The sequence below is a fragment of the Anomalospiza imberbis genome, chromosome 2 (assembly GCF_031753505.1).
Source record: "Anomalospiza imberbis isolate Cuckoo-Finch-1a 21T00152 chromosome 2, ASM3175350v1, whole genome shotgun sequence".
In the NCBI taxonomy this organism is placed as follows: Eukaryota; Metazoa; Chordata; class Aves; order Passeriformes; family Viduidae; genus Anomalospiza; species Anomalospiza imberbis.
In genome coordinates, this window is record NC_089682.1 from 116,119,024 (window position 1) to 116,137,747 (window position 18,724).

General features: G+C 38.7%; 1 protein-coding gene across 3 annotated transcripts in view; it reads right to left on the bottom strand.

Moving 5' to 3' along the window:
• Window positions 1-18,724, bottom strand: part of MGAT4A (alpha-1,3-mannosyl-glycoprotein 4-beta-N-acetylglucosaminyltransferase A) — a 79,479-nt gene that overhangs the window by 5,502 nt on the left and 55,253 nt on the right. For all 3 annotated transcript variants that reach the window (XM_068182722.1, XM_068182723.1, XM_068182724.1), the window contains 6 exons: window positions 17,124-17,254; window positions 16,423-16,530; window positions 15,835-16,028; window positions 3,474-3,552; window positions 1,251-1,317; window positions 129-241 (listed from right to left, as the gene is read on the bottom strand). In XM_068182722.1, coding sequence (XP_068038823.1) covers window positions 129-241; window positions 1,251-1,317; window positions 3,474-3,552; window positions 15,835-16,028; window positions 16,423-16,530; window positions 17,124-17,254 — 692 coding nt within the window. The remainder of the gene's footprint in view (window positions 1-128; window positions 242-1,250; window positions 1,318-3,473; window positions 3,553-15,834; window positions 16,029-16,422; window positions 16,531-17,123; window positions 17,255-18,724) is intronic.

Sequence of the window (18,724 nt, forward strand, 5' to 3'; positions counted from 1 at the left end):
AGTGTGTTACATTTCTCAGTAATAAGAGGTAACTATTTTTAGTGTTAGCTGAAAGTCTGAGCTCCAAAACAGAATGAAGAAATCTCCCATTCACCGGTTATGTTTTCCAATGTTCCACCACCTCTTACCTCGTTCAGAATTGCCCAAACGGCTGAATTTTGTATCACTGAAAGCCGGAATGATGAAATAGGATTTAGGCTGGGGTCAACTGTTCCTTCAGCTACACCATTTTCAAACTTCCCTGCAAAAGTACATAATTAAGTCCTGTTCAACACACTGAAGTACAAAATCCAGAAAATGTATCTGCAGTATCACAATTCATGGTATCATTGTGACAGAATCAGTGAAACCAGAATCATTCCCAAAATAAAAGGCAGTGATTTTGGCATCAGATCCAGTTTTGCAGCAGCAAACAATATGGGGCACATCATCAGCGCACACCAATCTGAACAGCATTACACATAAGAATAAAAGCTTTGAAACTGTCTGAAGGCATTAACACCTCAAACTCTGTGAAGATTTTGGTACAGGTGCTCATTTGATACCACAGAACTAATATGATGCCTTTGGCTTATGTGTTTTCAAATAGGATTAAGGACAAGGGATATCATTCATGCATAACATATTCCTATTTAAAGCATCTTCAATTATATTAGGATGAGTAAGAATTCAGTTTAAAAGCCCAGTTAGACTTTACAGTTAAGCCATATAGACAACAACTGTAATTTATTATGACAAAAAAAATGTGCTTCCATTATAACAGGATTTCCCAAACTGTGTCCAGCAACTAATTAAAATCCATGTGTAAAATTTCTCTTCCTTGACATGTATCCAAGCATCTTCCCCAACAGCTACTTGGCTGTTGAAATGCCAGTCTCATCCTGTGATGACACAGTTGATTGTCTGTAGGGTGGGTTCAAATCCAGGCCAAGCACACAACTCACACCCAAGCACTTGTGCAGTCACAGGACAGAGGAGGTGATCTTACAAAACCTGGAAATGCCTCTGCCATAATCCAGGTGATCAATCTTGGCAGAAAAGTTGGATGTAGCTGCACTGCAACTAAGAGTCACAAGAGATCTCTAGTACATCAGTCTCTGAAAAGAATTAGTGGCCACAATATTAAGTAAAGCCTACGGGGTCATGTACCCAAAAGTGAACGATAAAAACTCAGGTTTGTTTTGGTTTTAATAAAGATGCCTTTAAGAGTTGCAATAGTAAGAATACACTTTTTTTCTACTGTTACATACCTATCCTGAAGTAACCATCCTCTAAGCGTTTGTCTTTGGTTTCTTTGCTTAATACCAGTTCTTCACTCTATAACAACAAAGCACAAATGAGAATTTAGTGTGAAATATAGTTATTTATAGCCTCATACAAGCCAACACAAAATAAATAAATAAATAAAAAAGAGCAGCAGTGTTCCAGCACTGCACAATCCTTGGCTTCAAATGAGAAAAATCAAGTACTCGAAGTGCCCCATGAAGCTCGCGGGGCAATTGCCACGTGAACAGAATACTTAGCACATACTGGCATACACAGTAGGAGACAAGCAAAGGCAGGACCTGCCTTCTTTTCCTATGGCTCAACAAGAGCTTTCTCTCTTGGACAAATTAAAACTTACAGCTTACTTTTTGATCTAAGACTTTGGGTGAGATGGAAAGCCATCAGGCCAGCAAGGGAAGCACCACAGTTATCACTGCCTCACTCTATGGATGGGGATCAGTAAGGTTTATTTAATAAGCACAAGAAAAAAAAAAAAAAAAAAAACCAAAACCAAACAAACAAACCTGTAGAACAGATCTTGAAAAACAGCTTTAAAATTACAACCATGATCCAATACTGAAAGACCCACTCTGAGAATTTCCCAGGAATTAATTTAAAGTGCTTGGCAAAATGGAGATTAAATTGAAAAGTTTTTTTGTTTTTTTATTTTTTTCTATATTGAACTAAGGCTGCTGAAAAAGTGGTGAGAATGTTTTTGGTTATTTATTTGGGGGGCAGGTATTTTGGTTTTCTTTGTTGTTGTTTGGGTGTTAGGGGCAGGTTTTTGTTCCAGGTGGTCTTGAGGGATTTTTTAGTATGCTGCTTGAATTCCAGACAAATCCAGTCTGGGGATACTCTAGTTTCTAAGGGTGTTTTGTTTTTCTGAATTCTACTTAAGGAAGATCAGGGTTAAAATATCTGAATGAGTCTCTAGCTCTGCTGAAGTCCAGGGTAGAGAAACAGGGCCCCGAGGAGCTGCTGTCCTCAGCTGACATTATTTTACTGACAATATTTTCTTCTGACACCAGGGGCTTAGGAACAGGCCAGATGCAGAATTTCCTGTTTTCCTTTTCTACAAATTGCATCAACAGCAATAGAACTCTGTGTCATTACTTCCTTAAAGGATGCTGCAGTGAGGGACATTCCACAGCCAAGTAAAGCCAAAACACAGATGCCTGATGCACATTTTTGCCTGTTATCTTGTGCATTCTTGTGTCTTGGGCTTAGACGAAGTGAGGGCTGCTGCTGGTTTTTGTGGATGAATGGATTTCCACAGGTGTTGAGAAACAAACCCCTCAGATCTTATGATACAATATCCCACATGTCATGTTTTATAATTACAACCAAACTAACAATTTTCTTTGTAAGGATGGGAATAGTAAGAATTTTCTACTTTTGCCTGTTCCAAGGAAGGCAGACTGGGAAAATGGAGATATAAACTCCTCCATGGTTACTTACTTGAAAAAAATAGATAAAAAGAAAGTTAAAAAAAATACTCAACATACGGCAATTTCAGCCCAGATTTCAAGATTCCTACACCAGGTATTTGAGGGAAGGTAGAGATATTTTGCCATTTTAATATTAAATAAAATAAATTTGTCTAAAGTAATATCTTAATCCTCTCCGTCTTTGTGATATAAATAGTTAGCTGTAGTATCTAGTTGAAGTTGAAGTTGACTTCAAACAAGAATATCCTTTAGATAGTGTAGTACTCTCCTATGGTAAAACTGGCTCATTTATGGGGAAAAAACATCAGAAATTGGGAGACAGGTACCCATTCTTTTTAAGAATCTATATCTTTTGGTATCTAGTGGGTTTGGATGTGTGTCAATCCCTGAACTAAGACTTTTTTACTAAGTCAAATAGCAGATTGACTTAGGATTCCCATTTCCCAAAAAACACAGGAGAGGGAAGACTGTTTATTTTTTTGTTTTAAATAGTAGCAATGAACTGGAAGAAAATGACCTTGTTCACCTCAAAATTACCAACAGCCCTTGTAGCAGACTGCACCCTAAATGAACTTCTGCATAGTTACAACAGACGTCTATGAACATGTCCAGTTAAAAGAAGGAAAAGTGTGAGAACATCAGAACATCAAGTTCATCCAGTCAAAACAAGCATTTCTGTCTCCTCTCTGTTAAAAAAAGTAATAAAGAGACTTTGTTTTTATCCTGTAATGGAGAAGACACAAATCAAAACATTCGTACCTGGAAAGGCAAAACTTCTACAGTTGTGTTTAGAAGTATGTCTCCTGGATGCTCTGGATTGCCACTGTGAAACAAGTACCTATACAGGAAAAGGAAAACAAAGGACAGTCTGCGTGCCTCAGTCACAATCAGCTGTGTTCCTGTCTCACATGCTAACTGTCACATCCAGCTGTTATGAGGATAAACATCCTTTTTCTGCTGGGATAAGATGCTTGCACACATTACTGTGACTGGAAGGGGTCCAGGTTTTCAGTTGCTGCAGGGCAGTTGGGCATTTTGCAGAGGAAGGGAGTTTGCATCATTACATGCTGCATCACACAAAGCTGCACTCGTTACTGCCTGGCACACACTGGCATCACCTGCAGAAGCAGGAGCCCTGCCTTCCTCCAGCCTCTCCCCAGCACATACCACCCTCTCCCTGTGCCCACAGCGTGAACCCTGCAGACCCATTCTGAGACAGTTCTGGGAACTTAGCCAAGTCAGCATTTTGCCAGGTGTGTGTTCCCCAAGTCCATCTCTCCACCACGGTTCACTGCAAAATCTCACTGACTACTGTGCCAGGAATTCCCAACCCACATCCACACCCTCCGTGTTACCCAAATTCAAACTTCTATCCCAAAGACAGATTTATTTAAGAAAAAAAAATCCCTCAAAACAACCCAAACCATAAAAGCCTGATTTTGACATGTATACACACATAAAAAGCACATTTTAAAACCTGTACAAAGCCATTACTCTCACTCAGTTGTGCAATTAACTTTTTTTTAATTGGACAGAGAAAATGTTTGAAACATTATCTAAGCCATCCCTATCAGTATCAGTCAGTGAAGTGTTCAAATTCTGGCTGCCTACTCTGAACAGCTTTTGCAGTACTGCACACATGTAGATTATGTTACAAAAGAGACAGTTTAATTCCTCTTTCTTTATACAAAACAGGAGCTTCATGTTATTCTGAATATGTATTATGTAAACCAGTAACAATATTTAATAATATTTTTTTACCACTAGGTGGAATCAATGCTTGAAAATTGTTCACTACTTGCCATTTTTTTCTAGTGGACCGAAGTTAATTCAGATTACTGTCATAAACTAATTAGGTCCTACACCTACTCAGATACCACTTCTAGGAAGACTATTTTACTTTTATTAGGTTTAAATGAATATGTAAAAATCTATCAACACATTTCAAATCTTTCTTCAATTGGAACTTAGATGGCACTTACTGTTAATTTCTCTTTGACATTAAATATGTCACCAGCCAGAGACAAAATTAGTTCAGAAATTATCACTTGATTAAAATTAAAAACATCTCAATTTGCAATTGATTAAGATGCAGCTAGAAATGTAAATTCCAGCTTGTCTTTATCCAATATATCTGAAGCCAGGTCGAATACCTGCTGTGAATCCATACTCTATGGCTCAAGGGAAGTAGAAGAAAGCAGTGCTCTAACCCTAACTCAGAAATGTCTGTGACCCCAAATGGTAGAAGTATTTTAAGAAAACGCACACACATTTCTTTTATCGAGGCTCAGAAGAGGAGTAACACCTCACACTGTGATGCAAGAAAGCCACACTGATTTCTAGTGCACTGGTTTCAGCAGAACTGCACGCATGTACTGGAAAAGAGAACTGGGCTAAATAAGCCTCACTACCGTGTCTCAAGAAAAATCATTTCCACACTGTACTTTAATGTAAAGGTTAGTTAATCCACAGTTTACAAGCTACCTAAAACATACAGAGTTCTTCCAAAGCAAATTTTGTGACTTTTTCTAGACATTACTGACATCCAAAAAACCCCAATAAGTAACAGTAATTTTTTCTAGGAAGATGCCTTTTGGACATCTCAACAGTAAGCAAAACAAAACTCCCAGGAGAGCTGGCCAGAAAACTGGAAGTGCGTTCTGCTGTCTTCTGAGCTAACAGATCTAACGAGTCGTTCCTCAGTCAGTCAGACCGCCTAAGCAGCACTGGCCATTGCTTCTCTGGAAAACACTGAAAATTCTAGGGACACTTAACTGAAGATGGAAGTGCTGTCTGAGTATTCCCCTGACACGCTCCAGGCAAACGCAGCCAGGCTGCTTTTCCTCAGCGCGCAGCTCTGGGAAAGCGCCCGAAGTCCCCACAGAACCCCTGCCAGCCGGGATGGCTGTGCTTCAGGGACCAGGCATTGCCTCTGCAGGCTGGCTGGGTTTTCGGGGCGAGCAGGAGCGCTGAGGGCTTTGTTGGTGTGCTTGCTTTTAAAAACAACCCTGCGAGCTCACGGATTCTCGTTTCTCTGCTGTGCCACCAGCTCTGAGACCGCGCTGCAGCTGCCGCTCCTGAATTCAGAGCAGTGCGCTCCCCAGATGGCCCGGTGCCAGAGCAATTTACAGCAGCAATTAATCCACCTTCATTTCCTCGTCATCAAACCTGCTACGTCGGTAGCTTTTCTGTAACTGTCTGTTAATCCATATGCACTCACAAATGTAACACATGCTCGTGTCACATTTTAAATTATGTTTAGAAAGGAAGGGATATTTTTATAGCTGAGCCTTGCTTCAACACTTGACAGATAACACCTACTTAGACATTAAAAGTTACACAGATTGAAAACAGAAGCCTAAATACACATACACAGTCAATCCATATCTATATTTATTTTAGAACTAAAACTTACCAATTAGAAAATTTTATTTGAAATAACATTTAATTTATGAAACAGATGTTCTACAGCTCCTAAAATAAGTGTCATTAGCTATTCTTTTGTAAAACTTGCTTTTCTGACAGGGGAGATTTTCCAGTGGAGATTCTTTAGAAATGGGTTGAGAGAGTAAAACTAACTTCAAAACAACTTGAGTGAAACCTCTCTTTCAAAAACCCTTGAAATGGCTTTTAAGGAAGCTATCTTTACCTCCCCAAACCTTTTGGGTTTGCACTCTTTATATGCCAAGACCTTTTTTACAAACTTGCTGTAATGCTAGATACTTAACTGCACGAGAGGGCTAAGGGTTTCTCCCTCCCAGGTGGAGAGAGGACTCTTATGTCCCCCAGCTAATGAACTGATTTATTCATCTGATATTTCTTAAGTAAAACAGACATTTCTAAAAACCAAAGAGACATCTGCAAGGCATTGAGGGTCCTCATTAAATCACCAATGTAGAGTAATCCAGCTGATAGCCATGGGGTTACGAGGTTGTTTCCTTTTACTTAATTCCTACACCAGCAGTAAGATGTCTGGCCCCGTCCTTTTTTCTTTCAAGAGAAACACTGGTTTATGACCGGACCGAATGACCTTAAATGTCTTTTCCAACCTAAATCATTCTATGACTCTATGGTTTTCAGACTATGATAGATATTTCTCAACACAGATAGTGAAGGACCTGGGAATAGCTTTGCTCTCAATTATTAAGTTATTTTGAAACCTATCCTGGGATTTACACATGACAGTCCATGTAAACAGCAAAAACATGTGCTTTTTCCCCTAATTACTTAACATTTTTCTTAGGGTAGAATCACTAAGATTTCCTTGTCTACCTGCTGCTTAAACCTAACACCTTCTGAAGCATTCCTTCAAATAAAAATTCTGAAAGCAATGGGTCTGTAAATATAGTAATCCCAACCAAACACAAATTCACCTAAAGTTAAAAAACCCAAACCCTGCTATTGCCTTATGGAATATTACTTCACTACTTTCTTAATTACAAAATACAAACATGAACACAATTGAACATTTTTTATCAAAGTCATCAGAGAAAAATAACTCTAACTTACAATTGCTAAGTATAACACTAACGTATCTGAATCCAAGAGAACCTCTTCTGCTGGCAGTGTCCTTTTAAATAGTCACAGGTCAAAGATAATAACCAGCTACTCTAGATATTCAAACACAGAGACAAACCTCCTCTCTGCCAGTGAAAATTAAATCTGTGAACTCATTTGCATACATTCTGCTCATGACCTCCATGTGGTATGAGAGTAAGAGGAGGCTAAGTATTAGTATTTAATGTAGCATTAAAAAATACACAGGATTTCAAAAGCAGTGAAGGTTTAAAAAACAAACAAAAACAAAGCCAAAAAAAACCCAACACCAATCACCAAACTAAATGGAACAAAGTCAAAGCTGCAAAGAAAACTTCTGTTTTCATTCTCAGTGACTTCAGCATTTACCCGGTTTGAAGGGTCGAGTTGCTGCCATGGAGCTAGATACACATCTAAAATCAAGAGAAATGGAGGGGAAAACCCCCTAGCCAATAAATGAAACAAATATTCATACACATCCTAACACACAAAGGGAGGAGAAGGTAGAAGTGTGTGTGATTATCATTTGTACACTGACAAAAGACAGTTAACTGCACTGGCAAACACTAATGGTATCAGGGTACTTTGAAAGCCCCCACTCAGGTTCAGAACCCTTCCAATGGTGAGCACCCAGAAAGAGTCTCACCTTTTGTAACATCCCCCATAAGATGGATTCATCAATATTACTATTCTGAACTGCTGACTTTAATATTCTTTTAATAGCTGATTTTTTTCATCACCTGTGCTTTCAAATAAAACCCCAAACAACCATGCACACCTCTACCCACCCCCTATCTTGTTATAAAGGGATGAATCTCTCCTCTTTCTCTCACATCCAAGCATATTTATGCCCAAAAAACTATTATTCTCTCTACTACCCAATTTGATTTCTTTTAGGTGTTAAAAAATCTTCTATATTTTATTTAACTAAAGTGCTAATTATTTTTTTATATCTATAGAAATGTTCTAATTACATGTTCTAATTGAAATAGAACTGAATACACAACAATTTTATTAGTAAATTATGGTAGTTTTATAAAAGGAAACCGTGTACAAAAATACTTTAAACAGCTCAATTCACATCCACTTGTCAATATATCTGGGTTTTGTTTTGAAGGAAACAAGTTATTTGACCTGATATTAAACCTGATTCTAACAATAAAAGAATGCAGGCCTTTGTACTCTGTAAACATCAGGAATCAAATCCTTTCCTTCACATATTCTCCTTATGTCTCTTTTTAGCAATCTGATGTATTTTATATCCCATTTTTGGAAAAGGAAAATAGGTAGGAACACAAAGAGGAAATGTCTCCTTCTACATTTGAACAAATTATCCATAGCAACATGCAGCCTTCGAGTTTTTAATTCTGCACAACATCAATTTCTGTAAAAGCAACACGCAGTCAGCATTTTTTTGGCTCTCTATAGATGCCATAAGCCACTGCAAGAGTCATTATTCACCAGTTCTATCCAGCATTTTTGATCACTGGATGCAAATGTGGTAAAAGAAAACTAATCTACCTCCTTTGTGTCACTTTCTCAGAATCCTAATTAGGAAGTGTTATTCTACTCTCACTGGAAACCAGTATTAACCATGCATTATTTCCTCATGCAAAACACAAACAGAAGATGAATAATTTCTTTTCCTTCTCTCAAGCTCAATTTATTCTCCTATTCTTCATGCCTCTTACTAAGTTATTTGAAAAAATTGCTTATACTTCCAAAAAAAGTGTAATTCCTCCACTCTAGATATATATATATATATCTATATGCATCTGCCAAATACTCACAATAGGTAAGTAATGTAGTGGAAGCCTTTGTTATATATATATATATGTAATATTATATATATATAATATATAATATATAATATATATATTATATATATAATATATATTATATATATGTAACATCTTGTCGTTATAATTCCAAATTCAGAAAAAACTCCCCACAAACAAACAAATAAGAAATCCCCTAGCCTCCCCAGGCAACACAAAACAAAAAACAGCCCCACCCTGTTACCTTCTATGCAACATGCCAGGTAAGATTTCACCTCCTCTGACAAAATGAGCCCATCTCAGTGTCTTTATATAAACTGGGCTGCATGGCTGGGAGCTGCAAGGGTTGGATTGCCCATTTTCACAGAAGTGTCGACCCAGTGCACCAAAAGGACTGAACTTTCTCATGTTTGTCAAGGGACCACAAAGCAGCTTGACTGAAGAGGTGGTGGAAGGATTCTGGGGAGTGGGCTGAGTCTGTTTCATCCATCACATGCCTGAGAAATTAATTTTCTCACACCACCTCAAAACTCAATCTGAGTCAATGAAACCTGCACTATTTCCTAACCCTCTTCACTTGTGCAGTGTGTGTAGGAGGTATTTAGCTGTGTAAGAAAATTTCATTCTCTGGTCTACTCTTCTACTGTTTCCCAGACAGGACTATGACATCCACTTTCTAAAGCTACACTCTCTCTCTGGAGTGAGCTCACATCAACTATAATACAAAAGTCTGGCATTAAATTAATCTTAAATTTTCATTTTGGAGGTGGTTTGGGGTTTTTCTATTTCATGGACAGGGTTTTTTTGTTCGTTTGCGTTCTTTTGCTGGGAGCGATTGATTGTTCTTTTACAAGGTTATTTCTGCTGAATTTTTAATCCAGTGAGGTATAGAAAGGCTTTGTTGGGGATTTGAGTTTGGCATGTGTGTGTATGCACATAAACATTTTTTGCCCCTCCAGCTTGTCTGGGGAAGCACTCCCTTCAGTTTTCTTATGCACAGCCAATTGCCACCATTTGAGATTGCACTTGGTTATGTGACCGCACCAAAGGCTGGAAGGATGCAATTATGACATCTCAGAGACTCCAGTCCTCCTGGAAATCACGTGAGGTATTTTAGAGTATCTCAAGTGGCATTAGACATCTAACATTTTGGCAACAGCATTAAGCCTCCAAGATTTCTGACTAAGAACTATAAATCCAGGAACACTGCCAAGTACACAAATCTTGGATATTAGTACCATTAAGGAAAAAGCAGCATGTTCCTGGCTCTAGGCAGCTCTTTTCTTCTGTCTCTGATCATACTTTGAGGGTTTTTTTCCCTTTTCATATGAAGTCCTGGCCTCATTGTTATGGGCAGAATTCCATGCCCAGAACAAACAGGATCAATGCCTGGGAGCCTGCCTGCCAAATCCCTGCTGTCAGGGCATCCATTTGAGGATGTTCTACTCATTAGTACAGAAGCTTATGCAAACAGAAAAACCAAAGTTCTCAAATTCTCTTTTATGTACACTAAAAGTGTTACCCCACCTGAAACGTGCTGACAAACACCAAAACATTTAAAACAATACACTCAGAGATTTTCAAATATTTCCTATCAGCTGATATGACCATTACAACCTTAATAAAATGGTGTTGCACCTTAACAGCATACATCTCTAGAACCAGAATTAAAGATTACTTCTAAATTATACACTCTCTGTTTATGCACTTACATGGTTCTTGTGCTAAAACTGCCCATGAAAGGTTTCATGTGTTGGGCTGAAGGGGAGGTTCTACACTGAACAGTGGTTATGAACAAAGAACGGCTTATCCATCAGGCAAGTCACTGCTGTACTCATCTAAAAGCAAAACAATTTTGCAGGTGCCTAGGTTTTGAGTGGTTGTTACTGCAAAAGCAAATAATGAGGAAGTTCCATTTCCAGTTTGAGAAAGCTGTTAGGAAGTTTTTTTTTTCTGAAGTAATGCATTTGATCTTGTATCTCTCTAGCCACAGGAGGACGTGCATCCCTGTAGGATGGATAATTAATTACATTTTGGATACATACAAGACTGACTGCTATGATACTATTTTGGTCAATTGTTTGTACTTTAAAAAAAAATTCATTTTATTTTTCACTGCTAGAGAACCTGTTTTAAAAGCTGCCTTTATTTTCCTTTACAAAATATCACGTACCCATCTGTCACTTTTTATGCAGGTATTTTTCAGCACTGTCACAATAATTTCAAAGCAGACAAAATAATGTATATGTTTAATTACCAGGAGTCCAGCAAGATACTACTCACACTCAATACATTGATTTTCTAGTTTAAATAGTCAAATATATATTTGACTATTATTTTCTTGCCTGACTATCGATTCTGTGTTGTGAGAAGATGCCACAGGAAATATAAGTGAGGTCAACATCATGTGTTCCCTGTGATTCCAATGCCCAGAATACAGAAAATTAGATGAACAGTCTCAAATACTGCACATCCAGTATCTATGCAAACAGCAGAGCACAAGCTGGTAAATGTCATCTACAAGGTGGTTTGTCAGGGTACGAAGATTCCACTTTAAAACTGAAATTCCAGTCAGCAAGTTGTACCTTATAAAGTCACTTCATTAACAGTCAATGTCACATGAGGATGACCACGCAGTAACTTGCTAAAAGGAGAGGCCAACCAGCTATGAGGCAACTACAGAGTTCAAAGCAGTGACAGGGGAAAAGGAAGGAAAAAACCCAATGCTACAGGCAAAACCACATTACCCCTCCCCTAAGAAAAGTAAACAGCTAATCCTGTTGAAAATATTCCAAGTAACACTTGGAATAATAATACGAAGCACTGTTGCAGAAGAGTCTGGACCACAAGTCCTATGGTTGGAGCCAGGTGAGGGTCAGTCTCTTCTTCCATGTCTCAGTGGAAAGATCAAGAGGAAATAGCCTTAGGCTGCAGCAGGAGAGGCTCAGATTAGATACTAGAAATATTTTCTTCACTGAAAGAGCAGTCAAGCATTGGAATAATGTCCAAGGAGGTCATGGAGTCATCCTCTCAAGAAGTTTCCAAAAGGCAACTGTATGTGGCACTGAGGGATAGGGGTGCTGGGTTGATGGTTGGACTAGATGACCTTGAAGGTCTCTTCCAACCTTGATGATTCTGTGAAGCAGTTACATACAAGAAACAATGAGCCTCATATTTTAAAGATATAAAGCAAATTTATATACGTATACTAGTGAGGTTGGGGTGAGTTTTGGTTTTCGGTGTTTTTTTGTTTCCCACAGTATAAAATACATACTTATCTTTCCCTGCAGCTTTTTTCTTTTAAAATAAAAGTCAGCATTTAAAATGCATTTATACTGAAGCAAACCTGAAGCCCTTTCTAAAAATATCCACTCTAAATTCCTATTGCAGAACAGCCATAAGTTATGCACTTTCAAGGGTTTTCTCAAAGTAATTAGTACATATGTTCTTTGAAAACAACATCTGATTTGTGTCAATCACACCTATAGGGAGGACTGTGAAACTTAGTCAAAAAATAAATGGTTGTGATGATGATGGACACCAGCATCACCTAAGCGCTGCGATGGAATGTCTTTCTCAGATGTGTTTTGACTCGTTCATAAAGAAACTCTTAAATACAACTGTCAGTTTTAATAATTAAATCTGTGCAATATGCGTACGAAAACAGCAAAGTGGATTTCAATAATTATGCAAAAACTTGAGGGAGCAGAAATTCAGTATTACCTTTACAATGTAGGCTGTTTTGAGCATTTAGAGAACAGTCCATCCCTTTATTAAAAGAACAAACAAACAACCAAAACCAAATGTATCTTCAACACTGTTATGCAATTTGTTTTTAAGAGGAACCTCCTTCAATCTACTTTCCTTCTCAAGGATTTTCTACTGAAAGAAATGCATCTATTTTCTTATTGGAAAGGATGAGACCCTAGATCACTATTAAGGGACTTTAGTGTTTTGGCTGGAGAACTTTTGCTTGGAAAGAACCTAGAAAGCTTCAGTACAAGAGCTGTCACTAAAGTAAGCAATAGAATGTTTCGATTTACATGTCCCTGTTCTCCAGGTGTTGTTTAGAACAAGCACCATCTATTCGACTGCTCAATATTCAGCAGGAATCTGCCAGCCAGGTCTCGCGTAAAATAGGCACAAACGCTACTTTCTGCTCAGTGAAGTGAGCTCAGTTCTCACTTTAAGTTAAGAGATCCTTGACAGTGCTATCCCTGACAATATTCTGCATCTCAAAAATTAAATATTTAAAGACTTAATGAAAGCTAATTAGTGAACTGTAGAAAACTCAGATTCAGTTCAGCAAAACATTTGGTGTGGAAAAATAAACTACAGGAACAAGTCAGTGCCCTGTCACACTGCAATAGAGGTGCTATTTATTCAGTCAGAGCTGTGGTCAGTATTTCCATTAAAAAACTTCTTCATCACAAATTTATTATGGCAGTTACTAAGCAGTTACCTCAAACTGACTTGGCAGACATAATCTGCTTTAAATTCAAAGAGCTCTTCTAATACTTAAAAGAGGAAAAAAAAAAAAAACAAAACCAGAAAGCCTGCTGCATCTTTTCACAGACACAAGATTGCTATCAAACGTGTGTTTTCTACTCTTAATTCCACCATAAGATGCATTTCCCCACCAGGTAAGTCTTTCTAATGCTTGGCCCATTTTCCTTTTTCTGTGTTTCAATCTACCAGTCACAGTTTTATTTTTGACTGCTTCAGTAAGCATCCTTGAAATATCAGGAAACTCCCCTGCTCTACTGGACCTGCACTTGCCAAATTCTGCAGCTGCTGCTCAAGTTACACAGATAAACAGAAACAAGTCTCCAGTAATTTGAAGTTACAACATCTGCAAATTTAATTAATCACTGACTTCAGCATGGTAAAATACGTATTTTTGAGGATGCTGTGGCCATAGAAGCTAAAATGGCTTATAATGATAGCTGAATAGGTAGCATCATTGAAATTTGTGGACTTCCTTTGAGGAAGCAAAAAAATGCAAGCTGTTTCCTGTCTTCTAAAACTAAAATGCATTTCTCCAATAAATAAAATAACAAAACAAAAAAGCAAATCCAAAAACAACAACCTCCAAATCAAATATCCAAACAAAAAAACAAACCAACACAGAAATCCCCAAACAAATCCTACAAACCAATAAACCTCCACAAAAAAGACACAACCCACAAAAGCCACCAAAAAAGAAAATGACAAGCCACCGAAAAAGAAGCCACGACAAAGAAAACCAAACAAAAAAACCCATAAAAAACACCATTCCCTCCCAAAAAAAAAAACCCTAAACAAACCCCCACAAACAAAAGAAACCCCAAACCAAACAAGACCCTGAAAAACCCTACTTTTTCCCCCCAAAAAAACAAAACATAATCCTCTACAGCTAAGACTATTCTTAACACAGCAGGTGGACATAACTACCTTAGGCTTGGCTACAACTTTCCAGGGCACAACAATGAACAATATTTTCCCACCTTTTACACAGATAATTAGTACTTTCTCATTCCCCTAGTTCCCTGCAGCATTAAGGCATAAAAAAAATTTATTTTTTTCAAGTATTGGCATAGAAAAAATATTTTGCCTTTAATCCAAGGAGGTATGGCAGTTATGCTCCTCCACACATGCACCTTGGAAAGCTAACCAGGGAAGTCTTTCAAAGCATAGCAATCAAGTGAGAGAGCAATCTGACATCTCAAACAGCCACCTTGAGCCTCATAGGTCAGACTAGTTTGGAACAACATAGTCACAAGGGAACTACTGATCTTCACTGTTGTTCTAAGTCAAGGTGAAGACTTAGCCTTTGATTATGTACCAAGGTACAGAAGTTGACTAATTGGATTTAGTTCAGGACAGCAAAAATGTCTCCTTCACAAGAAAAACATCCAGTCAACCTGATTCAAAGAAACTTTGTTCTACCAGGCTACAGGTATTGGTCTAAAAAAAAATAAACACATAAGGTGTATGAAGTAAAGAGAAAAGGAATCTACTACCATAGCAACACTTAACTGGACACTAAATAAACCATGTATTTTATAAATCTTGAATTACTATGTTGGCGAGACAGTGGCCAGCAAAGCAGCAAACGAGTCTCAAGAAAACTAAAGGATGACTAATCTCTACAGTGCTAATTACCCTTGATTACCCTTAATTAATCTGACCAGAAGTTGAAAAGAAGTCACCTTTAGTCCTCCATCAAATCTCAGATATCTGTATTATGTGTATCTCAGATATCACAACCCCTTTCTTTTTTGTTGCATTTTAATCTTTTTTAAACAGGTCAACCTGGAATCTTAGCACAGTGACTTGTTTCAAGCCCTAAAGCTACATCCTAAAAATATTGCCCTTCAGAGTGCCCAGCTTTCAGGTCTGGGGATATCCTTATACACTCCAGCAAGATTTCTGATCTGGACAGCCAAGGGACCAAGGCCACAGGGCACAACACACTGTACCACATGCCATGCTGCACAATTGCTCTGTAATTAGAAACAGACGAACCAAATACAAATAGGACCAAATTGGCTTCTTTTAAATTCTCTGCATCAGAGAAGCACTGGCTTTGCACTGCATTTTTCAAAAAGGCTCCAGATTAAATGAAAAAGAAAATTTAAAAGCAAGACAAAATTTACCATGGTAAGAGAATCAGAGGGAAGACAGTAACGATTACTGTTTCAGCTGAACTCCAAATGTCCGACAGCATTTCACTCTAGGTTATGATGACAGCCCCAAATTCTACCTTAAAACATTCTTGGCACAAGCAACTTCATATATGAGACCAACAGCAAGTAATTACTAACCTTTCTACATTGACTGGCTTGTCAAATTTAAAGAGAATATAATCTCCAGCAACTGGTGTGACAGCCCAGAAAAAATCTTCCCCTACGTAGGTTTTTTCTAGCGTGTGGCCCTGGTAGACTTTTAAAGATGTCGAAACCTCTGCGGGTGGATTCACGTGGATTTTATGCAGTAATGGTTTCAGGAAGTCTTTATCCTAATTGAAAGACAGACAAACATCATGCTGGTCAGACAACCTCGTTTATTATGTTCCTTTCCCAAGTGGGTACACTTAAAACAAACATTGGCATAAAATGGAAAATGAATGCATTACTCATTTTGGGTGCATCAGATCTTGTACTGCTCAGTAATATGGACATGTCATTGAAGGAAAACAATTAGAAAAAATATTCCCTAGCAAAAATACACATAAATAAGCTGGACTAGTACTTCTACTTTATAGTAACCAGTCTGTATCAGATTTAATTCCAGCTGGAGCAATATGCATCGTGCTTGAAAATGCAAGACAACAAGAAAAGGCCTATTTTCTCCACAATGTTTTTCATTTAATCAGCCTGCTCTGTAAAGGAAGGTAAATATTGTCTACTAACTGTGAGTTTCTGGATCTTCCCTGCTAGAGAAGAGTGGAGGCCAACATGCTGGAAAAGAGAAGGCCTGAAGCGTATCCGTAGGTTAGATTTCTGTCGATCACAATGTTTCTGAAATGGCGGGGGGAAAAGGTAAGGGTGGGATAAAAAACAAAGACAAAACAACAGATTAGTAAAAACCAACACAAAGTAAGAACCTAGCCCTATTTATCCAGTTTTTCTTGTTTTCATTCCAGAAATCTACCACGACTGCTGTGCAAATATAATACTGTTCATGGTCCTTGCACAGAACCTGTTCATTTAGCAAGGGTGTCTCTTGAGAAATGAAGGACCAAAATATGAAGTTCATTCCCCATTTGCAACTTTCTCCAAGACTGCTATTCAAGGAGTGACACCCTGCAGAGCTTCTCCGGTGGTTACATGTAAAAGTTTATTTTAAGTCTGTTACACACAGAATCTTACTAGACTCTTGCTTTTTATCCTTACTGCACCAACCTCCAAAACCTGAAGCAATAACAGCAATGATGCCCCTGAGAACTGTCCCTCTAAAGTTCTTTTTGAGATAAAAATCTTGGCAGGAAGAAAGACTCTTCCAGAGCATGCAGTAACCATAATGTACACTATGCTGGCTTTCAGCTCACAAAAATCAACTCATTCGTCATCATAAAAACATTTTAGAAGCTTTATAATAAAAACAAACTTACAGCATCTTTCTCAGGGTTACACACTTTCACCCAGAGGATATGGTCCAGGAGCCAATCAATAGGTTTCTCTTTATAAAACATAAATATGAACTCTACAATAAGAGTGATATCTGGAGACTGGAACATTTTACCTGTGGGTGACATTAAGAATAACTGAAGTTACTTTAGATTAGAGATAACACGGTCTTTTGAAATCAGTGAGATAGCAGATGATAATATTTGGGCCAAGACAAGAAATACTAGCACCGAACAACTTGAAATTTCAATGTTATTAGAAGTTCCATACCTTTCAACTAAATGAAACAGCTATTCAAACAAGAACTTGTCATATATCTTGGTGCCATCCAAATATTCAGTGCATATTCAATGTACCACAACACAGTCTCCTTAAGAATAGAAATTGCCAGTTTGAAATATTAAGAGAAAGAAGAGTTATGGATTGGCATCTATTATTCCCCATGTCATGTGTAAGTTCAAGCACTTGAGACAAGGAGTATTGCAAGTGTTACCTGCCCAGTCACACCATTTCAGCTTCTGCAGGTGCAGAAAGCAGAGACGCAACACCTACCACTAACTTCAGAACCTTCTGGGCAGGAAATCAAAGGGAAAGAAGGAAGCTACCAGAACATATCCAGAGACAATGCAATTCAGAAAGAGACATCCCACAGTGAGCAGAGGATTTTCTGTAGTGCATAGGCCATCAGCAGGACTTCTGGGTGGCACTGTGCAAAAGGATCCTTGGGAATCCTACAGACTGTGAGGCTTACAGGAGGCCTTTGCAAAAGAAGGAAACTTACTGTTGATGAAGAAAGTCTATATCATATCAATGTGAGCAGTCAGCTACATGGTTGTGGAACACACTTCTCTGGCAGTTGAGGTGTCTGAAGAGAAAGGTGGCCAATACACGGGGCTATCGTGTCAGTCTGAAGGCAGCACTTGAAAAAGGTGCCTTGTATGAAAACACGGCTACCAGGAGCAACACAACTGGAGTGGGGCAGTCCAAGGCTGAAGACAGACTGACAAGTGCTTGTACCGGGGACTGCATTAAAGCACTGGAACAGGCTGCTGAGGGGAATGCTTGAGGCACCGTCCCTGGAGGTATTTAAAAGACATGTAGATGTGGCACTTGGGGACACGGTTTAGAGGTAGACTTGGCAGTGCTGAGTGAGTGGTTTGACTCAATGATCTTTGAGGTCTTTTCCAACCAAAATGATTCTTTGACCACATGCCAGCTAAAATCCTGTAGCGGCGTGTAGCTACAGTGCTGATGGCGATCCAGGGAGGCCACCACCAGCAGCAGGGAAAACAGACGAGTCAAGTCTCTGTTGTTTAGCAGGGGAGTCCGTTTTATGCCCCCCGGGGGGACAGAGGCCCGGGAACCTGAGCAAAGCCCAGAGAGCCCAGAGCCAAGAGCAGAGAGAGCAGACCCAGGGCCATGGGGTTTTATCAGGTGTCCCATGGGAGGAGTCTTAAGATCAGATCACAGCCTCCTCAGAATGAGAAGGCTCCACAAAATCCCAAAGGCAGTTCCAGATTTCAAGGCAGATTCAGAAAACATCACCAGGTTTGCAGATGAAGTCTGAAGGCTTTGCTAGGTTACA